Here is a 23,966-nt window from a genome sequence, read left to right on the forward strand (position 1 = left end):
CATGCTCATTTTCCTTTAGAATTTTTTTTCTTTTTAAATATCAGTCTGAAACTGAAGGGAAGCGAAGAGAGAATGCTTCCAAAATATCATCAAATCTCTCATCACGGGCAAACTTTATGGATCTTCTGCCAAAACAAGCACGTTGAAGGAAGAATGTGCTGCACAAACAGCATACCGGGTTTTTACAGGATCTGACTGCCAGGGGGTTGGCATGTTCCCGTTGAGAAAGAAAAAACTGGCAATCAGGAAGTTGCGTTGGACTTTTACCGTAGGGGTTCAGTTCAAGAAATAAACTTGGCCAAATTGGCCGGTGTGCGATGGCGCACGGAGCAACTGGTGTTAATGATGCAGCTCTTTTATACAAAGTAAAAATATTTGCATATTTGTTCCCAAGCAGTAATGAGTGTTTTTCTTACAATCAAAATGCAGCTTAAAACGAACCATCTGTTGTTCTAGAGAATTACTTACTGGCATAGTTTATTTATTTATTTATTATTACTATTTCTCTGTTTTCTTGTACTCGTTTACTTCTGCATTTACAGATGAAGCTCCCGTAGATGTAGTACATGGAAAGAGAATCACCTCCAGGCACTAACCAGGTCCAGAAAACATTTGACTGTATTTGGGGGAGAAATCACTGCACTGTAGAGTCCATTTAACAAAGCCCTGACACTAATTTGTCACTTCTAAAAGTTTAATGTCATTTGTGTCAACATCCCGCTGGATGCTGCATAGTAATATCTTCTGAGTAACCAGGTTCTGGTTCTGTTCTGGAGTCTACTGAGGAACATCTGGAGATGATGGTGCAAAAAAAAAATTATTCAAGAAAATAAATGAATCCTCTTTCGGAAACAACAACAAAAAAAGTTTTCTGAGCTGCTGTAATAGAGACCGCTACGGGACACCCTTCCTGTCATCAGTGTCGACAACAACTCTTTGAAGAGCCATGGGTAACATGACTCACAAAAAGATTTAATTTCTCTTTGGGATTAATGAATTATTTTTTACATTTAATTTGTGTACAAAAGCACAATTAAGACCAAGAAACACAGCAACTTTAACGTTTAAAGGTCCCTATACCGTTTAGTTAATTCCTACCAAAAGTGTACTTTTAGTTTTCAGGCATAAAAAGTTGAAAACCCCAATAAAAGAAACAAACCTGGTAACACTTTAGTTGAAGGGGTGTGAATAAGACTGTCATAAACATGGCATGGCAACAGCCATGAAATGAAGGAGTCCTCATGACAATTTATGACTGTTGTCATAAAGTGTCATTTGGTAAATAATGATGTTTTTAATGCAAAGTTGACACTTTTAATACAACTTTTAGAGCAACTTTGCATTAAAAGTGTCATTGTTTACAGAATGACACTTCATTACAACAGTCGTAAACATTTATAAAGACTCCTGCATGTTCATGACTGTTATGACATTTTTACACCCCATCAAAAAAGTGTTACCAGAAATGTTTATGAAAACTAAAATAAAAAATCAAGATATTTTGAAGAGTTTTCTCCCTTTTTTGTTAAAGCATAGTACAAGGGTGTTTTGGTTTCATAAAAAAAAAATACATAAGAAGTTGTATAAAAAAAAGAAGGTAAATCATGCCAAGAGGAATTTTCCTAAACATTCACAGAAAAACTACAATATTTTTGTGAAGATCCTGATTACAGACCAAGAAATGAGAAGGATTTTAGCATCATAGCAAAGAATTTAAAGGAGATACCTACAGGTGACCATTCCTGAGCCACCCAGGTTGGACAGCTGAAAGAGTTGCAGGGCTGCAGGATTGCTGTCTTTGGCGAATAGAGACACTTCCACTCTTCGGTGGGGGTGATGTTACCCTGCATGTCTTCCTCCACACACGTCACAGAGCGACTCTGGATGCCGCCGCCGCAGGAGGTGGAGCAGGCCGTCCAGGGGCTGCTCTCCCAGCTGGAGGGAGAAAACGTCAGACCTGATATAACGGAATAACGTGCTTCATGTCTTTGTGTTTATTTTGTCTTTTTGAACTGTAAACACACCGAGGCAGGGGGTGGTAGAGATCATACGGCATAATTTCTTTGTACCCATCACTGTGAAAAAGAGACGATGAAATAAACTGGATTATGCCGTTAATATTAACCAATTAATATCATTGTTAACCAAAGATCCAGAGCCCTACCTGTCCAAACAAGGCTCCATGTTGCACTCCTGCAGTTTGGGTTTGGGTTTAACATTTTCAGGGTAATAATGGCAATACTGGTCCACAACCACCCGACCAGTTCGTAGGTCATAGCACTCTGCAGACGTCAGCTGGTAACCTGTGGGTAAAGTTGTGAACAAAGTTCAAGAGAATTTAGTCAGACAATTATTAAACATTGAAAATGTCTCTATTGCTTTGCAAATTAATACAGATAAAAAAGTTAAACTACAGTCATTTCAAATAAAGCAAATAAATGTGAAGAAATGTCATCAAAAAATAAAAAATATATATAATAATCCATGTTAATGTTTGCATTATTTTCAGAAATTAAATACATTAAAACAAAATCAAAGTAACTTATAATAAACAGAATTATTAAAATATTTACCTAATCAAGTGTAAACATGAAACATTTCAATATCTGAAGACACACATTACAAAAACTCTAATAAATAGTTGTCATTAAATTAGGTAAACTAGTAAAAAAAATAAAATAAAAGTACATTAAATCAAAAGAATGAATATACATGAATATTTGGTTTTCTGTGTGATGCAACATAATTGATCAGAAATCAGCCAGGCTTGCCTCCACCACACGTGACAGAGCAAGGGAAGAAGTCCGTTTCCCTCCAGCGGTGAATGATGGGCTGATAGTAGATGTACTGGATCACACTGTCTGCAACACCGGTAAGCTGGATCTACAGAAAAGAAAAAGGAATTCATGAAATAAGTCACAGTCTCTATTTCTTCTCACTGTCCCTTCGAATAAAAACCAGAAAAAAATGTAACAGCTTTGTTCTATTTACATTCAAACTAAGTTTCTGCAGTCAATGATTGCATTCTGAGTAGATCGGGGTTTAATTTAAAAAGCTGCGGTTCAACATTTACAAAAAAATTAAATGTCACTTAAGAATATGGTTACAGGGTACCGACATGCACGGCTCTGCACCTGGGATACTAATAACGCACAACACAGTGCTTCAACACATGCTGTCCTTTTTACAGCAGGGGGAAGTAGTCAGGAGATTCATTTGCATTTCATGTCGAAGTGGTTCACACTGCTCCAATATCTTTCAATCTAAACACATGAAACCAGAGCTGCTTTGCCCCCTGCTAAACGCAGGGAGGTTCAGCCGGAGTTCGTAAATGGAAGCCTTATCTGGACCTACTGTGGAGGTTTTCATAAAAAAGGAGTTTGAGTAAAACTGCATAAGGACTGAGTGTTGCTTGGTTTTTAACAGTGTGAAGTTGTCAGAGATATTAGCTGAGAAAAGCATTTCAAGTCCTTTAACGGGTGTAGCACTTATTTTCCTTAGTTTTAAGCACAAGCTTGAGAGCTGATGGAACAATATTTTTAGTAAATAAACGCTTATTTACACACCCAGTGTTTCATTTTCAGCAAGACATGTCCTTCAGTTCTCCTCACTTTGGATTTTTCAATGCTACTGTTATAGTTCCTACACATAAATGTCACCAAACGTTGTCACAAAGAAGAAGAAGTTTGACTGGTATGCAGGAATAAATGGTTCAAAATAAAGTAAAGAAAACGCCACTTTGAAAATAAAATATGCGGCACATGGAACCATCCATTGTCAACTTGTTCAAATCTGTTGCATAAAATATTTTAGCGGGTTTTATTAACTACAGAGAAAGAAAAAAAATAATAAAAACAGGTGGTGACACTATGTCAAAAACTAACATTGTTAATGCCCTGTAGATTTTTTGAGATGCGTGATGGAAAAAACATTATATTCTAGACTTGTGAGAACATTGCAAACATATTCTTAATTTTCTTACATTTTGATCTGTGTTAACATTCTTTAAAAGATCAGGAAAAAGTCTAAGGGGACGTTAAGTTATGAGGATTGAGCTTCACGAGTCTCTAAAATATATCAAGTCGGTCAACTGCTTGTGTTAATTCATCGTATTATTTGTATTTTATGAGCATCTTCCACTGTTTTTTTTTTTGAAGTTATTGCAAACTGAATTATTTACATATTCATCACTGGGMCACACGTTTTAAAAATTTGGTTCTGATCAGACCATTCTGTGAGTTCTTTGCTATTTTTATCACTGGATGCATATTGTCACCTTCTTAAAATAATAGCCTAAGCCTGAAAAAAAATCCCCCCATCTTTTTTTTTGCTAAAAGATGATTTAGGCAAATTATTATTATTATTATTATTATTATTATTATTATTATTATTATTATTATTATTATTATTAGGCCATTATTTTAAGAAGATGATGATATATTAATGTAAGTTCTTGCCTTGACGGTGAAGTCCGCTCCCAGAGGACCAGTCATTCGGAGGATTTCTTTGTCTGAAAGCTTCTGAAAATCCAGGGTGGTGTTCTCCAAGTAGTACTGCCCCGATTGGTCCAACATCAGTTCAGTCTTTTCCCCCAGTAGAGTCTTACCCTCCACATCTGAAGATAAAACAAATCAGACAACTAAAACAAAACCGCAGGCGTCCGAGTTCAGGTGAGCCGTTGTTCTGCTCAAATACTTTCGTTCCTTTTTTTTGCTAAAATATCAGAACTTCATCATCATCATCATCAAACCCAGTAATTTCTCAGTGGGGTTTCATTATTACCGTGTCACCGTTCTTCAAACAAAACGAAGAAGGGAATAAAAAATGTGATTAAAACGTCCAGAGGCTTAACGGATCGCTTTGATTTAGGACGGACCACACACAGAGGTTTAGCCGGAGCCAGTTGCACACAATGAGCGCAGTCTGGTTTCGCTGTTTGAAAGCCAAGAGCAGCGGCGCAGCACTGCCAGCAGGATCACGAGCAAGATCCGCAAGGAGGCCACCGCTGCCGCGAGCTTCTGCCCTGTCTGACCCGACCTCAGCTATGACACCAGGCCTCTAAATCCCGCGTGAACGTTTAAAGAACGGCTGCAAACGAACAGAAGTATTTCAGTTCAAAAAGTGAAACTCATAATATAAAGATATATCCACTCAAGTAATTGTTCATGCTAATTTAGACGAGTACATCTGATGAAAACTCTAAACTTTACTGCTCAATTAAGACCATTAAAGTCTGACTGAAATGCTTCTTCTTTAGCGATGACCTGTAATTCCCTCCCCTCCTTGAGGACGGGGTCATGTCATCGATCTTCTCTGTGTGTGTACAGCCAACACTATAAACATACTGTCATAAAAATATTATTTAATTTGTATTTTGTAATAAATTAACAAAACTCTTTGTGAGAAACTTAAATTTGGGTTTTCGTTCGCTGTCATCCTTCATAATTAAAATATTTATGTCTTAAAATTATGTGTTTCAAGACATAAATACTTGAAATACTCCGTTTAAAATTGGTCTACTCAAAATACTGCTTTCGATTTGGATTAAACTACTCGAATAAATCCACTCTTTGTTGGTCTTCTAATTTATTGGAATTTACTGCAATGCTGTATTGTGTACCATTTTTAATCCGTCAAAAATATTTAAAGTTGTCGTCACAGCTACAACTTTAAATAGTTTCCAAAAACTATGCCGCAGCAACTCAACACCTGCAGAAATAAACCTATAATGACTCCTCCACTGCTATTTTAACCTGGAACATATGCTCTTTATTTCAATTTTCTGCTAAAATGCTAAAAAATCCATAAAAAGTTAAATAATTTGCCTTTTGTCAAACTGAAAAAAAATCAGATTTAATTTAACTTCACCAAAAAGTGAAACTATGACTACAGTGTTCATTTTACATCAAATTAGCGTTTCTAACACTTTCTAGTAAAGATTTTCCAAAATATATCTCCTTTTTTCATGCCTATCAAAACCTGAAAAACAGTAAAAACCCTGTTTGTACTTTCCTATACTTTTTCAGCGGAGCAGCTCTGAAATGAGCTGAGAGAATATTCTGTCTCTGAAGCCCTGAGAGCTGATACAAGATCTGTTTAGATTTTGTAAGGGGAAAAAAATGAATAACAAAACCATGTGTACTCATGTAAAAATATTAAGGAACATTTAAATTCTAACAAATAAATAACATTAAGTAGTGAAGATTCAAACATAAATCTAAAAACTGTTGGGTAGTTTGGGTAGTTTGGATGGAAGGGGACCCCAGACCTACCAGGACTTACACAAGTGATCCGGGCCTTTCAGGACCAGACGGACATGACGGCTCTGATAGGGAACGACGACCACAGTGTCCTCAGCTTGAGAGAGACAGATAAAAAAAAATTGGTTTAAGAAATATAAACAAACACACGTATAAATGTAAAAAAATATGTTAAATTCTTTTTAAACAAAGTGCAAAATAAATACGATTCTATACCAAAGGCAAGTGGAGCTAATTCAGCAAAAACATCAGTTGATGCAAAGATGATTTATTGTTGAATTTGAAGGTAATATTATTCATATATGAGTGGAAAAGCAGAGAATTGTGTAGCGGTCGCATTGAATTTAACAGCTTTTAAGCGTTCCTTGAACTAATCCGTTTTAAGGGAAAGCTGCTGTTTGTGTCAGATTTTTCTAACTGATTTTGGGCAAAAAAAACAAAACAAAAGTAACACTGAAAAACTTCCCAAAAACCATCTGCTTTTCTGAGAGCAACTCTGTTTGTGAAAAACTCGCCTGTGGACGTTTTTAACAATATTCGTTTAAGTTTGAACTACGCCTAAGTTTTATTTTTTATAGGAAAAAAACAAAAGTAACTTGCTTATTAGAGAAAAAGCAAGAATCAAGCATATTTACTGTTCCCTGAAGTATGCTGGGACTTGTAATGGCCTCGCACCAGCCTGCAGGACGAGCCGTCTCCATTGCAGATGCCGCAGTTATCTTCCTTCGCAGTGCTGCCCAGTTCATGATCACAGCCAACGATCTGCAGCACGGAAACAGACAGAAACATCTTGATGTCCTAAAGGACTGACTGGGTAACAGAAGTGATGATTTGGTTGTATTGTGTTAGGTAAGGCAAAATAATCTGATTTACAACGTAACCGAAAAAGACAATAAGATGTTAGACTGGCCTCAACCTGACTGCAACGCCTTTGTGGGATTTTAAAATATTCAAGAGTGTCTGGAAACTTCAATAAACTGAAGTGGCTTTGTAAAGAAGAGAGGGGCAAAATGTCCTTTTAATCACAAGAGGGAAGGGAAGGGAAGCTAACACAGGAAACGACTTCTTCAGCTTATTGCTGCTGAAGGAGCTTCTTCATCTCATCACTACTTTTGTGGATGTTTATTTGAGGCAGCAGCTGCGACAGCATCAAGTTCAGTTGAAAACGTCTCAGGAGGACAATAAAGTGTCCAGTAAATCACTTAGTGAGCTGTTGTGTCGCATCTTTCTCAAGAAACAATGTAATGAATTCAGAACAAAACCCTTTGGAGAAACTCCCAAGGAAAGCGTTCTTTTTTCTTTTTTTTTTAAACTTTGTAAGTCTCATGAAACAATCCAAACAAACCCCTCGGTGTGATGAATATTTATATCTAATCTTTGCTTCACTGCGATATCATCAAAGGTAATTTGCATCTCATTAAATTTTATCATGTTCTCTGCTTTTTCAAAAATATTTTTATTATTTCTCAACATCCACAAGCAGGCGTTGTTGATTGATGGAGTTTTTCACCATTTCTGTCAGTAACTCAAAACCAAAACCACTCTGTGTTTCTAAGCATTGTAAAACAGCGCACCACCAGACTGTGCGCCCATGCACACGAGCAGCACTGCAAGATGTTACTTCATTCATTCGACCGAGAAAAGAAAAAAAAAAAGTATTGTAAACCATTTCCTGGATGGTCGGTCAAAAGCCACATCTTTCAAATTATTCTCATTGGGTATTCATGTTTAAAACAGATGGCATATGATGTAACTCAGCCTTCTGTGCATTAGTCTTCTTGGATTTCTTCCTTTTTAAGATCATGTACTTGAATGCAGTGTAATCCGATGCCTTTTGAACCGCAGTGAAAATCCGTGCATGAAAAATCGATTGGTTGTTTAAGAAAGCAGTAGCTTACTACAAGCTCAAATTATCACTTCACCTGACTTAGCTCCTTTTTTTTTTTTTTTTTCACGTGATCACACGTTTTTTTTATTTTGGGTTCACTTTGACATTTTGGAGGAATAAATATGCTTCGAATGGAAGCGATGATTGAAATGAACCATAGTCACCTAAGAAGAAACACACCCTCCCATTGTCGCTTCAGAAACAAGGATATAGCTGTTTGTGACGTTATGCCCCAGCCAACCATTTATCAAGTCAGCAAGAACCTCAAGGAGTTGAAGAGTGCAAAGAGTTTAGTTGCTGAAAAGAAAGTTTCTGGGTAGCCAAGAAAGTTCAGGAAGTGGAAAGACCGCCTCCTGAAGGTGATTTAACAAAGGCGTTGTGTTGTTACCAGTTGCTTGGGAATGGCAGCAGGCATGTCTGCACGGACTGTCGTGCAAAGACTTTTGGATGCTAGTCTAGTGTCAAAAATAAGCTAATTTCTCCAATAAATCTACAAAGATTGTTTGGGACGTCCATAATCAGGACTGTGGAAGAAAATGGTAAATGCAATCTAAACATTTGAAGCTCTGAAAATATTTATAATTGAACCACAGTATGTAGTAAAAGACTTGTTAAAAGAAATAATGAAACTAAACCAGTAAAGCTTGCGACTGTAGCTTTGATAAAGCTTTTCAATAGACCAGTTATGAAAAGCAAACATGTTTTTGAGAGCAAAACATTGCAGAATACCTACTCCGTAATAGATTATGTAACCCACTAGATATCTGTGTATAATAAAGGAAAAGAAAATCAGTGGAAGCAACTGAATGCACTGGCTATTATATCCATAATATACAAAAAGTAACAGGAAATAAATACACCTGGTTGGGTCCAACATGAGAACATTTGTAACATTTTCTTCACATGATATATGTTTGTGAATAATTAAACTCAAATTGACCAAAAGTCTTGATTTCCAATGTCAGATTTTACTTTCTTTTGAACTTTTTCACATGATCAACAGTCCCAGGTCCACAATTTGGAATTTAGCTAAATAAATACAAGTAAGCCAAAGCATTTCAGGACAAAAAGGCAGTCCAGCTCTCTGATGCTTCCTCTCACCTGGCAGACTCCGCTGATGCACATGTCCAAGGACTCGGTGTAACAGCGCGTTCCGTCCAGCACTTTGGGTGCCAGCTCCACCACAAAGCCCGAGCCTTTAGCTTTGCACTTGAGCGAACAAGGATTTTCTGGGTCATTGTAAACAGGCAGCCAGTCATGGAACTGACCCTGGTGTCGCACGTCTGCATGAGCTGAACACTGCTGAGCACGAAAGTCCCCGACGTCTGGCGGACAGTCCTAACGGAGACACCGAGGAAGGTTTTAAGCTGCTTACCATGGTCATAAACTATGTGATAAATATAATGAGGCAAGTATCTGTATAGCAATGTTTTCAGGTGAGCTCGGTCTGTTTTGCAACAAAATCACAGATGACAAACTCCACTTGTGTATGAAATTTTACATTTTCAATTTCCCAATCTTCAGTTTTTCCTTTTCCAAAGTAAAAGCAGATACATACATTGAGGTGAACTTACCACATTACTGCATGTGCGGTATTTGATATTCTGCCCTTCACAAGTTCTGTAGTAGACAAACACAAAAAAACTTTAAACTAACTCAGAGGGAAATTCACAATGCTTTTCAATCTATTATTGTATTTTATCTATCATGCAATCAATTTCTGCTTTCCAGTTTTGTATTTGGTCAGGTGGCCAGACTTTCACTGTCTGCACCTGTTTTAGAGCTCAGTGACCTAAAAGTGGTGTGGACACGGAGATGATGAAACAATAAGTGGGCAGTGAGAGAAATGTGGGTTAAACACAAGAGTGTTATTCTTTGGATAATCTTATCCAAATGAAAATACAGAGCATTGAGTGAACCTCGGCTTTGAAGATTCTGAATAAGCTGCCATCGGTCTTGCCGTACCAGTCCATAAACAAATCGCAGCTCCATAAATTAACAGCAATATACATACATTAGGAGAGCAGGGATAGTGGAGTCCTGCAGTCTGTGTCTGCTGAACAGATTAAAGCACTTTGGATCGTGACTCCCTCCAGTCTGTGGTGGTTCTGCCCAAACTATTGAGCTCACCACTTACTGAAACGTAGGATTCCTTTCTCGTCAAGGGATGATAAACCGCTGATGGTAACAATGATAGGCCAATCACCCGAGACCGCAGTGGAAACTGATTAGACGATATTCCTTTTGAGTTCGGAAACTTAAGAGGAATTTCACCGTCTTTGTTCCTTAGCTAATCAGAAATCATGATTGGAGACAACGTCTCGGAGTTGAGACTCGCACATGAGTGAAGGACTTGGGATTTTTTTTTTTTTTTTTGCAGTGTTATTGCAGGGAGTGGATGTGGAGCGTGTGGCATGGCAAGAACATTAGAGCCTGTGACGAATCCAGACAGTCCCCTCTGCCAAGCCAAACAGGGCCTGAACCCAAACAAGAGACTTCCAAAGACCAAGAGATGAGAGACAGGTAGCAAAGATCAGTGTGGAAACTCACTCAGGGACCAGGAATATATAAACTAAACATAAAAAACGGTAAAGGCAATAAAACGAATTTCCCTTTTCATTTCCTTCTCGCACTGGAATCTCCAAAGTGGAGTTTAAACAGAAGTAGGCAGAGCCAGAAGTCCAGGGTTCATCTCGGTGTCATCACTGGTTTTGATGTCAGAATATTTGGGCTACATAACAGGTCATTTTACAGAATGTGAGTCTGGTATTTTATAAATAAATGCACACAACTGGAGAGCCAATTAGCGAGAAAACCAAGATGAAGAGCTGGACCGTTTTTCCAAGGCTTGATGTTGCTCCAACTTGTCCGTTTTGCTAGTTCCTGTCATCGCGGTAAAGGCATGCCTGTTGTTTTTCTGAAGTGAAGAGGAGCACATATGAGAGGTCGATGAAAATGTCAGAGGCTTGCCCCTTTTAAATTTTATTAAACCACCCAGCAGGTGAAGTCTCGTTGGCGGTTGCTGATGCTCCAAACAATCGGTTTCTGTTCAGGATCGACAACACTTCAGATAAGACGCTCCCTTACGTTAGTCGGGATGTGTTTTCTCTGCAATCCTCCCAAGATTATTAACCCCATTAAAAAAAAAGACTGAGTATCTTCTGTAAACAAAGGGACCTGTTGACAACAAAGCTTAGGCTTTTCGAGCAGAAAAGTGTCCAGACATTTCCCATGTAGACGAGGAGATCGGGAACTTTGTCCACTCAAGCTGCACGATGGATATAAACCATCCATTTTTAACCTCATAAAGATTTTTCTGGCCGATTAAACGTAAAATAATTAAAAAAAACATTAACCTACGTGTACCTCGTGACAAATACACGGCGCATTTATTTCTTGTAACCCAGCAATGCTTTGGTGTTCTGTGATGAAGAGCGCTGCGTGGAATGGCCTAATGAAGGCCAGATGATTAGTGTCCTAATCACCTCCAGGGGTATTTTTGCAGTGGCAGTAAGTTGCCTGCATGGCCACTTGCGTGCGTGTGCGCGTGTGAGAGAGAGTGTGTAAAGAAGCTGGAATTGGTCAGAGGGTGTTACAGGCCCATTTCCAGCCTCTGCTGCCAACAAAAATCGCTCACTCTCACACGGAGACACACATAAGAGGCCTTGTGCTATTTCTTTAATGACACTGTTATATCTGCCACCCCTGGCCAGGCTACTGCTCCCTCATTCCCACACAGCAGCGGGGTGGATCCAAGCCCATTAGCGCTAGCAACTGCCAAAGGACACATAGGTGTGTAAACAGATCCACCTGGACCCCGGCGAGCACGTCGAGCTCCTCATACGCAATCACAGAAGGAGCCGAAACCCCAAGCACCTCTTAACACATCAACTGCTTTTACAGCCAGTAGCTGTAAAAGCAGCAAAAAAAAAAATGCTGGCCGGTCACAGACATCGTGAGCTGCAGTCCTGAAAAAGCTCCTGACCTCAGTATTTACCGTGATCTACAGAGGGGGTCTGGCACCTTGAGCATGAGGTTTTGACAGTCTTGTGTTTCTCAGGGCCCCGTTTCTCATGTGCAGAGAGCGCTAGGAGCCATATGGTAACTCCGTTGCGACCTTAAATACGATCTGTGCTGGTTTGTCAATTTGTCTTTTACACAGTTGAGATGTTTTATGATCTCACTGGCTGCTCCTGTCATTTGGCGGCTCCCTCCTGAACACCCCGAGCGGTGAATTTTAGCAGCAAAACCCACTGGCTACCTTTAGCATAGATTCTGGGAACTGTAAAAATGGAGGAATGCGGTGAAGTCACTCCGCTGCTATTTCCAAGCCTATAAATGTGACAACATTTCTATGGAAAACATACCCGGTCTGTCCTTATGTCCCTTTTTTCCTTTCATCCACCAAAGCCAGTATAGTTGCCCATATTGCCAAGCAGAGTTAAACTCTAATCAAAGCTTAGTCTGAAGTCAAAGCAAGCAGGTGACTTTGGCTGGAGGATTAAAGGACCCTGAGGTTTTTACAGTGGTATGAAAAAGTTTGTGCCCCCCTAACGATCACTTGTGTTTCTGATGTTTTGTCACAATTTAACATTTCGGATCATGAATCAAATTTTAACACAGACAACCCAACCCAGAGTAACTACAAAATGTAATTTTCAAATGATGATATAATTCATGTGAAGAAAAAAAAAACTATTAAAATCAACATGACTGTATATTACAAATTTGTGTCATTTCCTGTGACTGAACTTAAATTTACTTAATAAATTTTGTTAAAAGAAACTGATGAATAGATCATTGTCATGAATACTTGATGTAGGGGAGCTGATTGGGAGTGAGACCAAATGACCGTCAATACAAATGGTTTCTTACGCTCCGTTTTTATGCACGTGTCTGGATTGAAACACTAGTGAAAGCTGTTATACGTAATAACCAATATATTAGCATGATCAGTGAATCGTAATGGCTTGTCAGTTTTGAATGAAAGCAGCTACATTGTGCATTTTGTTTAAAATTTCAAAACAAAAATGGATAATCTCACGCTGCCCCGTCACTACCTATTTTTCAGATGTTTCAACCATTCTCTGTCGCATGAAGAAAGTTGCCAAAAAAAATGCACACAAACATATTAAAAACACAAAGATTAAGATCAAAATAGGGTCAACTTGTCGATTTACCCATTTCTCTGAGGAATAATTTAACTTCCACATGAATCAAGTACCTAGATTAGGGGTAGGTTTTTCCCCTGGATGAGAGATTTGGATTAGGATAGCATAAACCAAGAGAAGCACCCCTACCTGGAGCTCAGGCATCGTCTTAATGAGTATGAGGCTCCTCCGCCACACGTACGGGAGCACTCGCTCCATGAGCCCCAGGCGTCCCACAGCGTGTCCTGATCTTCCTCCGATCGCGCCGTCCGTGAGCTCTGCACACCAGAGAAGAGTTTGTGCATGAGCGAATCATCAGAAACGTCACTGAAAATAAAGAGGAGAGTCTTTTTTTTTCTCGAGAATTAAAACTGTTGTGCTGCTTAGGACCTGGTAAGAAAAGTCCTTAACGAAGCCCTCATCACTCCTCTGGATTTATTTTAATGTCAATCCAAGAATCGGTCTCATAAAAAGAAGGATGCAAAATAGAAAGGTTCTCGTAGATTTTTTTTTATTTTTTAGAAATTTATATTTAATCTGTTGAGTCATAATAATTCCCAAAGAAAGGATTTGGTTAAATCACGTTGGCTGCTGAAAAGAAAAACTTAAAAAATTCAAAGTCAGTCTTTAGATGATAAAAATAGTCATTTTTTATAAAGTTCAGGCCACACTTTTGTGTCTCACTGCTAATTGCACTGCGTTGTATTTGGCAGTGGCGTAAGGAATACCACAGCATCACCCAAGACCAATATTATGAGGACAAGCGCACGTCTCGGATGTGAAATGACAGCCAAAAAACAGCAGATCACGTCTGTTTTATCCATCTTTTCCCGTTCCAACTTTCCGCTCACAGCCCTTAACTGGTCTAACCATTTGTGCTTTTAAAAAAAACGGAGGAATTTGTAAAATAATCTGGATTATCTACGGTTGGATATAAATGACACCATCGTTTACTTTCTTGGCGTTCTTTTACAAGATTACTGAAGGAAACTCCGGTGCTACATTATTCAAAAGCCGAGCTGTGAAGCTTTGGACGAATGGGTATGTAGTTTGCTTTCATTATCGAGGACAGGGAGGTTTTCGCTTCGTGAGAATATGGCCGCCTGTGCACAAGGTGGACAGATGAAACACTTGGAAAGAATTTATGAAAAAAGACTCGGCGTGAGCAAGTCTAGGCCAACAGGAACACGGCTCAGTAGGCAGGAGGTGAGAACACGTTGAATAAAACAGAGTGCCACTGAGTCGTGGTTTTCGGCCTGTCAAAAGGAGCACGGGAACACATTAAAATGTTTCCACATGGTAAAGGCTGAGGGGATTTTCCAATGGTATTAATCCCGTAAAAAGCAGTTGAGCAGGGCACAAATCTAGCATGAGGTGGTAGGTGCTGCTGGTGCCTCCGACTCTAGAAACATGTGGTTCCTAGATTTCCAACAAGAAGAATAGGAGGCAGAGCTTTTAATTATCACTAGCTCCCCGCTAGTGTGTGTGACACACACACACACACACGCCGTCTACTTTTAACAGGCCGAAAACTTTCCTTTGGATAAAGGGTATAGTAGTTGAAGTAAACCATTATTTGTGCTGTGTTTATGCTGCTATATGTTTGAATCTCACAGCCATTTTTGTTTTTTGTCCTATATTTACAAATTTTTCTGTCAATTTGTGTCGCTTGAAGGATGAAGCCACCGATGGAGAGATTGCTGCCATTTGTTTCCAGCAGAAGGTATTCCTGGCTCAGTGAATCTAGGATTAGATGAGTGTCTTTCCTAGACTGACTCGTTGACTGTGATGTCAGTGCTAGTGCTAATGCTAACGCCTTTCTGTATCGGCTTTGTTACTTTTTTCAGCAGAAAGTAATCCTTGTCCAGTATTTCTGAGTTTGGGAGAGTCACTTTCCAGGACAGAGGCATTAGCAGAACCTTTTTGTAATCTTTTATTTATTTATATATATATCCACTTACAGAGAAATTTGTAAACTATTTCTCTGTGTTCAGTGTCTGTTTCCTGGAGAGATTCATTGATGTCAACACCAATTTGCAGTTCTGATGACAATCAACATCTATATTATGGGGAGGTAGATCCTTTAGCTTTCAGTCGCGTCTCCTGTGGAACCAGCTCCCTTGAGGTAGATGCTGTTTAGGCTGCTTTAGACACCAGAACATACTAATAAAGTTTCCTCTAACCACTCTCAAATTATGCATTGTCTGCAGTTTCAGTCTCTCAAAAAAAAAAAAAATCTCTTCATAGAAGTTGCATCTAGCCTCTTTAGCTGTGACACTTTCCTGGAGTGTACCGATTTAATGGAATGGGGTTTTAGAATTGGCTCGGAGTTCATGTCTTCAGCCACGTTTCTCTTCTAGATGAAGCTACTAAAGGATCATTAACTCTATGTTTTCATTAAATTTCATGCATTTACTCCTGGACCAGGTCGGTATCAGGGAATGCTGCAAAATTAATGACACAATCAAATCGTCCACGATTCTCGTTTAGGCGGAAGGACTGTTACAAAGTCAGTGAATAAATGCAATCAGCTGCAATCAGCTGGGTCTTTAGTAGTTGTTAATGCTTTTGAGCCGAGCGAGGAGGTCCTGGATTTTCTACGTGGCGTCTGCATGTTCTCCCTGTGCATGCTTGGGTTCTCCCCAGGTTCTCTGGGTTCCTCCCACAGTCCCAAAACCCATGAGTGTTAGATTAGCTCTCAACTGCTCTATTTGGGGTTTGAGTGTGAATAGTTGCTTGTCCTGTGCGTCTCTATGCTGCCTGGTGATGGGTTGGTACGCCGCCTCTCGCCCAATGGCCGCTGGAAACAGGCATCAAGAATAAGCAGGTATAGACAACGGACGGATGGACATGGAATCTGTCAATATTACAAAAATATTTCTGCATATAAAGAGGATCATCTAATTATAACTAAACTGAACAGAGGTTACAATAGCTATAAAGCCACACATCTTGATCTGTAAGGAAAAGAGTTCACCCTTTGGTCTTAAGATGATTTATACTGACTGACCTGAATGTGGAACCTGAATTTCAGCTCTCACGCACATTTCTTACGTTGAAGTCATTTCGACCTCTTTGAGCTCCTATTCCAACAGAATGCCACTGTGTTTCGTCTACGAGGATAAATGGATCTCGCAGAGGAAAGCAGATACAACGCAATAATAGTCTGCTGGTTATTTTCTTTGGGTCCTGGTAGCAACAACAACCCTGCACTCCAGAAACAGAGTGAGGTGGCGGGGTTCACATTATTAAAAAGTGCGTGGGGACTGATATAAATGCTTGTCAGCGCTGATGACGCCTGAGGAACAGCAGAGGCGGATGGCGAGACCTAAACAAAGTCAGCAGAGCATTTAGGCAAACATGTAGGCAACGGCGGCCCTTTCTCCGGGAGCCAACTATTTTAATGTTTGGATCTTGGTAAATAAACACGGGCTGTGCACTGGCCAGCCCGTTTCCTCACCACCTTAAGTCTCCTTTGAAAAGCAATCAGGGAATTTTTCACTCAATTACAAACGAAGAGCTTCGTCCGGGGGCGTGACGAGGCCGGTGAGGCGAGAGAAGGGGAAGCAGATGAAGGATGGAGGGAATAGATGAAGAGTCGTTTGGCTCACTGTGTTTTCTATTGTTCTTGATGAAAACAAAGGAGGACAAGACTTTTTGCAGAGCAGTCCCTTTGGTCCTCAGGGTTGCTAATCAAAATTCGTCAGACTGCCACTCCTAGAGCCTGCCTAAACTTTTTACTGCCACGTTTACCAGCCATGTTGCTCCGACACCTCCAGGGGAACCTTTACAACCAGGACAGACCTCAGGTCACTTTCTTTTATGCACGAGACGTACGAGACAAATTTAGCAACCACATTATTACACCAAAGATTTTACATCATCATGCTTTATTCTAAAATGACACGTCAACAATCAAAGAGCGACGCATTTGTTGTAAGAAATTTTACACCAATATCTTCCATCCAAGAATCTGGACTTATTAGCTGCTTTATTACCTTTATCATTTTCTAGGCTTCCTAAAGGTCTCGCAAAATTTTCATCACATTTTGGCTATTTTTTTTAAACATAGAACATGTAGTATGTTGAAAAGTGCGACACAAAAGAGGAACAAAAATAATCCACAACATCCTTGATTTAATTGTCTTGTTTTGTAAGAAAGAGGAAGAAAATCCAAATAGTGATTTAAGGCCGACTGAAGATTTTTGCACAGTTCCACATGAGCCCAAATTAACACCCCATTCAGCCAAACAAAATATATTATGTGGCTTAACAAACTTACAGTACAACGATTCCTTTGAAGACTGGTTTTTCTTGGCCTAACCCTAAATCCAAAATCCAAAGAAAAACCTAAAGAAAACCTGAAGAACTATCCACTGCAGCCACTTCTAAACACTATATTTAAGAAAAGTCTGGCTCATTGGAGGCAAAATATAAAGAAATACGAAGTAAGTGAAGGCTTTTGTTCAGAACTGTATATCCAAGCTATGTGTTAAGCTGTGACAGGCGGACTCTGTTTAAGACACCTGTCAACAGCTGAGGCTAAGTACATTTTCCCTTGAAGATGGAAAACTCCTGCAACAAGGAAAAGGAAACCCGACTCTGGAGCCTTCTTCAGCAGACTGTGTAAATATACAAATGACTCCTTTTTTTTAGCCTCAAAGACATGCGATATGCACACATCTGCTGAAACCTTTGTCATGCACGACTCTGGGTAAAGTAACAGAGAGCCCTAAAATCACCACAAAAAAAACAACAACAAAAAACCTCATGCGATTCGGATATAAACAAGATTCACGGGCTATCTTATAGCAACAGCAAAGGAAATGTTCTGAAGAAAAATACAACAAATAAGTCCAGTACCAGAACAAGGAGGACCGTCACCAGCAGCTTGCAAGCCCCCAGCTCCATGTCGTCCCGGCTCTGCCTGTGTGAGTCGGATGCTTGCTGCGCTCTCTTCTCTGACTCACTGCCCGTGTCCTCGCCGCCTGCCTGCCTGCCTGCCTGCCTGCTGTGTCCGCTCTGGCTCTCAGCTGCTTTTCCTCAGGAGCAACATGTGGAGGTGGAGGGAGGGAGGGAGGGAGGGAGGGGACTGGGAGGCTGTAATTTTTTTTTTTCGCGCACTGCGCGTGGACGTTTGAGAGAGGGGCTGGGGGGGGTAGCAGCGGGGGAGGAAGTGAATTTGAGCTTCACGAGGTCTCGGTTCTGACACTCGGAGTCAGTCGGTCAATAGGCCTCGGACACTTTCAATTGATGACACTGGAGGAAAAGTACAGCTGAAAATATTAACCCTTTCGTGCATGAATTATTATCCTTTGTATCAGGATTTTTTTTCAATTATTTTTTATTTTATTAAGGCATAAAAAAAGGGGGAAAAAATTTTGTAAAATGTTTTTAAAAAAATTTTTTTCAGGTGTTCAATTGTAATTTTCTCCAAATACAAAGTTATTTGAAAAATACACCAGTAGTGTTGTTCTTTAGTGGTTATCTGATTTCACTTTTTTTTTTTTTTTTTTACCTGCAAGAGTTGTCTACGGTAGGAGGAGGAACCGGGTCGGTCGGCATGCTTTTTTCTCTGTCGGCCATATTGGATTTAACAAAAATTATTTCTTGCTTTGCAGCTGATGGCCAGTAGTTGATAGAGTATTTTATGATGCATTAGTGTCCACTTCAGTGATCCGTATGCATTTATAACATAAAAATCCACAAGAAGCACAAGAAAATGGCTATTAGACAGCTGTCCGCTCTAGTGACCACAATGCATGAAAGGGTTAATTCCCCATGAACTTCTTCACACTTTGTCACGTTAAAAAAAACAAATCTACATCACAGGATTTTGTTTTGGAAGGATTTGTAATTGAAAAAAACGTGGTGTGCATTTGGTTTCAGACACCTTTTCTTTGATACCTTTGAATTTAGCACAAGCAAACGTGTGTATTGTAGGTGGAGTAGAATAATACACTGAAAATATCGTCCCCCTTTGTGAAACATGGCAATGGCCGCATCACAACGTAGAAACCACATTTTCAAGACGTTTAAAGCTTGGGTTTAAAAATAGTCCCAAGCTTTCAACTTGGAAAAGTTTGAAAGCTTGGGACTTTTCATTTTAGATGGATGATGTTCATCCATCCAAAATGGATGGATGAATATCCAACCAAACCTGCCAGGTTTCCTAAACTTACAGGCTGGACAAGAACAATAATATGAGAAGCAACATAGGTTCAATGTTACGTCTGGAGGACAGAAATGAGTCCAGCACTGCTCAAATTTGGCAAAAAGAAAGACATAACTGAAGGAAAGCCTGTTTGCAGTTTGATATAAGTCATAGAGAAGTAGATTGTAAACTTTCCAGCTTCCGACCCACAAATGAAAAATTTAAGAGGGTCATGACCCTGACTCTTAAGCACAAGAGTATTTTTAGATTAAGTAAAAACATTGTTCAATGGCAATGAAATCAGCATCAACGATAATTTTATTGACCAACATTTTGATTTTATTTATTTGTGAATCCTGTTTTTTTTTTATTATTTAACTTTGACAACATTTCTAAAATGCATATGCTGTCTCATCATCATTTTTGGTATTTAGATTTATTTCTAAGGATCTCAGGACCTCAGAGTTCCATATTCGTGACGCCAATTGGGATCCTGACCCCAGTTTTGGTAAATACTGATATAGGAAACATTTTGGCCTTTATGTGAATGTCTGACTCACCCTGACTACACCATGCTACTGTAAAACATCATAGCAACAGCAGCATAATGCTGTGGAGACAATAGTCTTCAGCGGGGACAGGTAATTCTAGTTGGAGTTAATGAAAACATGGATGGTGCTAAATACAGGTCAATCCTGGAAGAAAACTGATAAGAAGAAGCTGTAAAACAATACAAAGGATTGACGAAGAGGAGGTGGAATACAGATGTATGCCACAGATTTGAGCACGGGACTATGTAAACTTTGAAACACAAAGTTTTTAAATCTTATTTCTGTTCATGAGATTTCAGATTTCTGTCTCACAGTTTTAGATCTTTTAGCTCACTTTTCACCGATTCAGTTCCTCCCGCCAATCCCGTCGTGTTGGGGTTTGCCTTTCTGGCCTGAAAGGTTTTTGCTCCGTATTTTTCCAGCCTTCTTACATATTTCAACTATTTCACACACTCAAAAAAAAAAAAAAAAGCTGTAGTGTACTCTCCTTACAAATTGGTTTATATTTCCAAGCAGGAAAAGAGACGGAGACATACATTTGGCATCGCATGTACAAATCCAGACCGTGCTTTAGTCTTTCCCACCGGACTATGTGTGAGAGTCCCATGTAAATCAGATGACATGGTCTGGTCGCTGAAGCTATCAAGATAGACATTTTTTTTTTTTTTTATGAGCTGAATGTCTGCTTCAATAGAGCCTTTCATAACATCTGGCCATTTCAGCCAGAGCAAACATGTATGCTGTGAAAGTGGGGAACGTGCCAGGTGTACCCTTGGGGGACAAACCCTCTGGTTACAGGGGAGCAAGGGGGGGAAAGCACACGTTCAGATGGACAGCTTTTGGCTCAGAGGGGATATAGCATACAGTGAGTGGCTTTCATTTTCTTAGGCAATTGCCGGACACAAGAACTCAAATATGAAACAGAACATTCAAAATAGAGCAGTTAAATTTAGTGCCAACCCACTGGTGCTCCTTACAAGGTAGCGAGATTTAACGGGGGGCCTTCTACCCGCAACGGTCCAAACACAATAAAAACGTTCCAAATCAGGAATCCCAAATAAAGCACCGCATAGTTTTAATCAATTAAGGCTGTGTGGATTGTGTGGCACTGCAAAGCAAACAGTGGGAGACCGTAATCACTACGTTGAGCCGAACAGCTTAACCGATGCGCACACGCACACTTTTTTTTTTTTTTTTATCCAGCCATACACACAGCAGGTACAAGGCTTACTCTGTTAGAATGATAAAACGGAGGGGTCATATGCAAATTGTGCCATTAGGAAAGGTATCTAAAACACACACTTTACTCGCCACTTAACGTTGGTGTTAAGCCCATTTTCTCAGGTCAACACCGAGGTCACACCCCCTCCCACTGACTTAATCCATAAGCTTCTGATGTTTACTTTTGCAGGAAATCCTTCTCCTATCTGCATACGTGCGACTACTGAAAATAAACCGAGGGATAGGTGATGTATGGTCCCCGATCGCAAAAACCAAACACACGGGGAGGAAATTAATGTGTTTGACTGACACCGCTTCTCCGCCGCAGCGCTTCTGGCAGCGACTTTAGTCGGTTCAAACAATAATCTGTGAAGAAGATGAGGTGAGAAAACAAAATACACAATATAATCTGGAGTTATTTTGCTCCAGGAAGTTAAAGATATGGCGTAAGGAAGGGAAGTATGCAGGAGGTGTGGGATGACTGTGGAAATAATCGTTCGAAGACAGACGCTCCAGTGTTTAAGCAGATAACTTTGTTTTGCAATTGTTTTAGTTTGGGTCTTTCTCTTATCAATCATAAAGAAAAAGAACAGAAACTGAGAAACCAGGAGATACCAGAAAGTAGGTAGATGGACAACAAATAAAAATACATTTTAGCCAGAATCTCTCTTTAATTTGACATCAACTAACAATATGTTTACTCTAATTTACAGTGGCTTAAATTTGCCCTAAAAAGTAAGTGTGGCTAAACTTGTAGTTTGTGGTCATTGTTAATCTTGTGCCTTTGTTATTAATTGACAAAGTGATGGTAAACAACATCTGCAATTGAAAAATAAAATGCTTTTTAATAGACGTCCCAGTTTCTGGATGTTAACTGTATCAAGCTCGACCTTTAACTTCTTTGTTTCTTCATGCTCGTTATGTGAGATGCACAATTTCCTGGTGGAAGAAATTTAAAGTTTTCTTTCTAAATGGTGAGACTGGTCATAAAATGAAAAATCCAAAGCATAAGTTTTACATATTTATGTAAAAAAAACAACTAATTATTGTATCCTGACATCATCAATATGAAGCACAGGTGCAGTAATGATTGCATGTATTCTTTTTTAAAGCATTTCGGATTAATTAATCTGATACCGAACCTCCTCATGATGACTCTTTGTTTGCTGAACAATTTGTGAGTAACTCTTTAAGATGGATGGCAGCTTTACAGTCGTCCTACCCCTGACCACCTAAAAATGGTGCTTACTACAGTAAGAACAGCTTGTTCCACGTGATGAATGACCTGAGCATTTGTAGGAGTGTTACGACCCGGCTCGGCCAGGGGAAAGGGAAGTAACATTAAAGAAACCAAGGTGGTAAGGTTTAACAATTAACAGGTTTATTGTTTGGGTTTTGACAAAAAATAAAAAGGTAAAAATTAACAATAATCAAAATGCAGGGACTTACAACAAAAATGTACTAAATAAAACAAAATCCACAAAACGATCAGAGTTGTAAATCTTGACCAACCAAAAATGGACTTTCAGTACAGGTTAAACAAAAACAAACTACAAATCTGTAGCCGAGATACAAAAATCCCCCACAGGGCCAAAGCGAGTTACGCAAGCTTTCAAAAGCTGTCAGAGCTAACTAAAGCTAGAGCAATCAAGTTTATAGCAGTCAAAAAAAAACAAACACCCAACAAAGTGGCAAGCTGTCTGAACAAAGGATCAGCCACGCCTTCTCCCAGGAAGTCCTTGGTTTTTAAAAGGGAAGCCTCTTCAGGGATTGGTGGAGCTGGCAATTGGTGAGCCAATCGCTGTAGGCCTCAGGGAGTGGCACAGGAAGACAGGGCTGCATCCACTTCCAAGTGGAGTCAACTTGATTAGAAGCTGCAGATATACAAAAAAAGGAAAAGAAAACATACACAAGGCCACTGGCCGTAACAGGAGGCTAAGCCAGCACAAGCTCTGCTTGTAGACTGCCTTCATGTCAGCAGGAATACTAAGACATAAAGACATTTTCAGTAATTTTAGAAGAATTCAATCTTCCATAAACATCAGCAGTTTTGTTTGTGAAGTTTGTGAATGTAAGAAACTGCAAACTGATTTCCAAAGGAAGCTTAAGAACACTTTCATAATGATGTTTTTACTAAAGTTTTATTGAATTAGGAAAAAGTAAGAATATTATGAAGATAATAAAATCTTTACTGCTAGATTATTTCATGCAAGATCTTTGAAGAAGGTTGGAAAAGTGTGGGCAGAAGTCAGTCATATATACGCATTATGCTTTTCAGAATCTCGAAGCTGAAAATAAAGTAGTATGCCAAGATGTAGAACAAATAAAATGCAAATTTAGGCTTTAATTAAGCTTTAAAAACAAAACCTTGAGTGACAGTGTAATGCTATAACTGGGAAGCTTTGTCAATTTTTCGTAATTTTGATCCAAACAATCCATTTAGCTGCACTTCTAAAGTGCTTTTAATTCAAATCTGTCCATTTCTGTAAAATATGCAGTACTGCAAATAATATCAAATTCACAGGAAGTAAAAAAAGCAGCTTAAAACATCCACCAACACAAAAAGGACACGTACAAATAAATCCAATTTGAGCGAAAGGAGAGCAGATGGAAGAAAATCCTGCCTAACGAGGTCCATGGACTTCCAGTGTATATGTGAATGTTTCTATGCATCTGTGTGGGTCTTGAAAAAGCATTTCATATAGTACCAAGAAACACTGGTACCGTGTTAGGAAATAAAGT

The 23,966-nt window shown here is 39.3% G+C and overlaps 1 protein-coding gene across 3 annotated transcripts in view; it reads right to left on the reverse strand.

Moving 5' to 3' along the window:
- Window positions 1–23,966, reverse strand: part of adamtsl3 (ADAMTS-like 3) — a 62,310-nt gene that overhangs the window by 17,618 nt on the left and 20,726 nt on the right. For all 3 annotated transcript variants that reach the window (XM_008435860.2, XM_008435859.2, XM_008435861.2), the window contains exons 2-11: window positions 13,449–13,576; window positions 9,723–9,768; window positions 9,250–9,486; window positions 6,896–7,022; window positions 6,283–6,357; window positions 4,458–4,615; window positions 2,772–2,883; window positions 2,165–2,303; window positions 2,025–2,075; window positions 1,731–1,935 (exon numbers count right to left, since the gene is read on the reverse strand). In XM_008435860.2, the coding sequence (XP_008434082.1) occupies window positions 1,731–1,935; window positions 2,025–2,075; window positions 2,165–2,303; window positions 2,772–2,883; window positions 4,458–4,615; window positions 6,283–6,357; window positions 6,896–7,022; window positions 9,250–9,486; window positions 9,723–9,768; window positions 13,449–13,576 (1,278 nt within the window). The remainder of the gene's footprint in view (window positions 1–1,730; window positions 1,936–2,024; window positions 2,076–2,164; window positions 2,304–2,771; window positions 2,884–4,457; window positions 4,616–6,282; window positions 6,358–6,895; window positions 7,023–9,249; window positions 9,487–9,722; window positions 9,769–13,448; window positions 13,577–23,966) is intronic.

This window comes from Poecilia reticulata, linkage group LG18 (assembly GCF_000633615.1).
Source record: "Poecilia reticulata strain Guanapo linkage group LG18, Guppy_female_1.0+MT, whole genome shotgun sequence".
NCBI classification, from domain to species: Eukaryota; Metazoa; Chordata; class Actinopteri; order Cyprinodontiformes; family Poeciliidae; genus Poecilia; species Poecilia reticulata.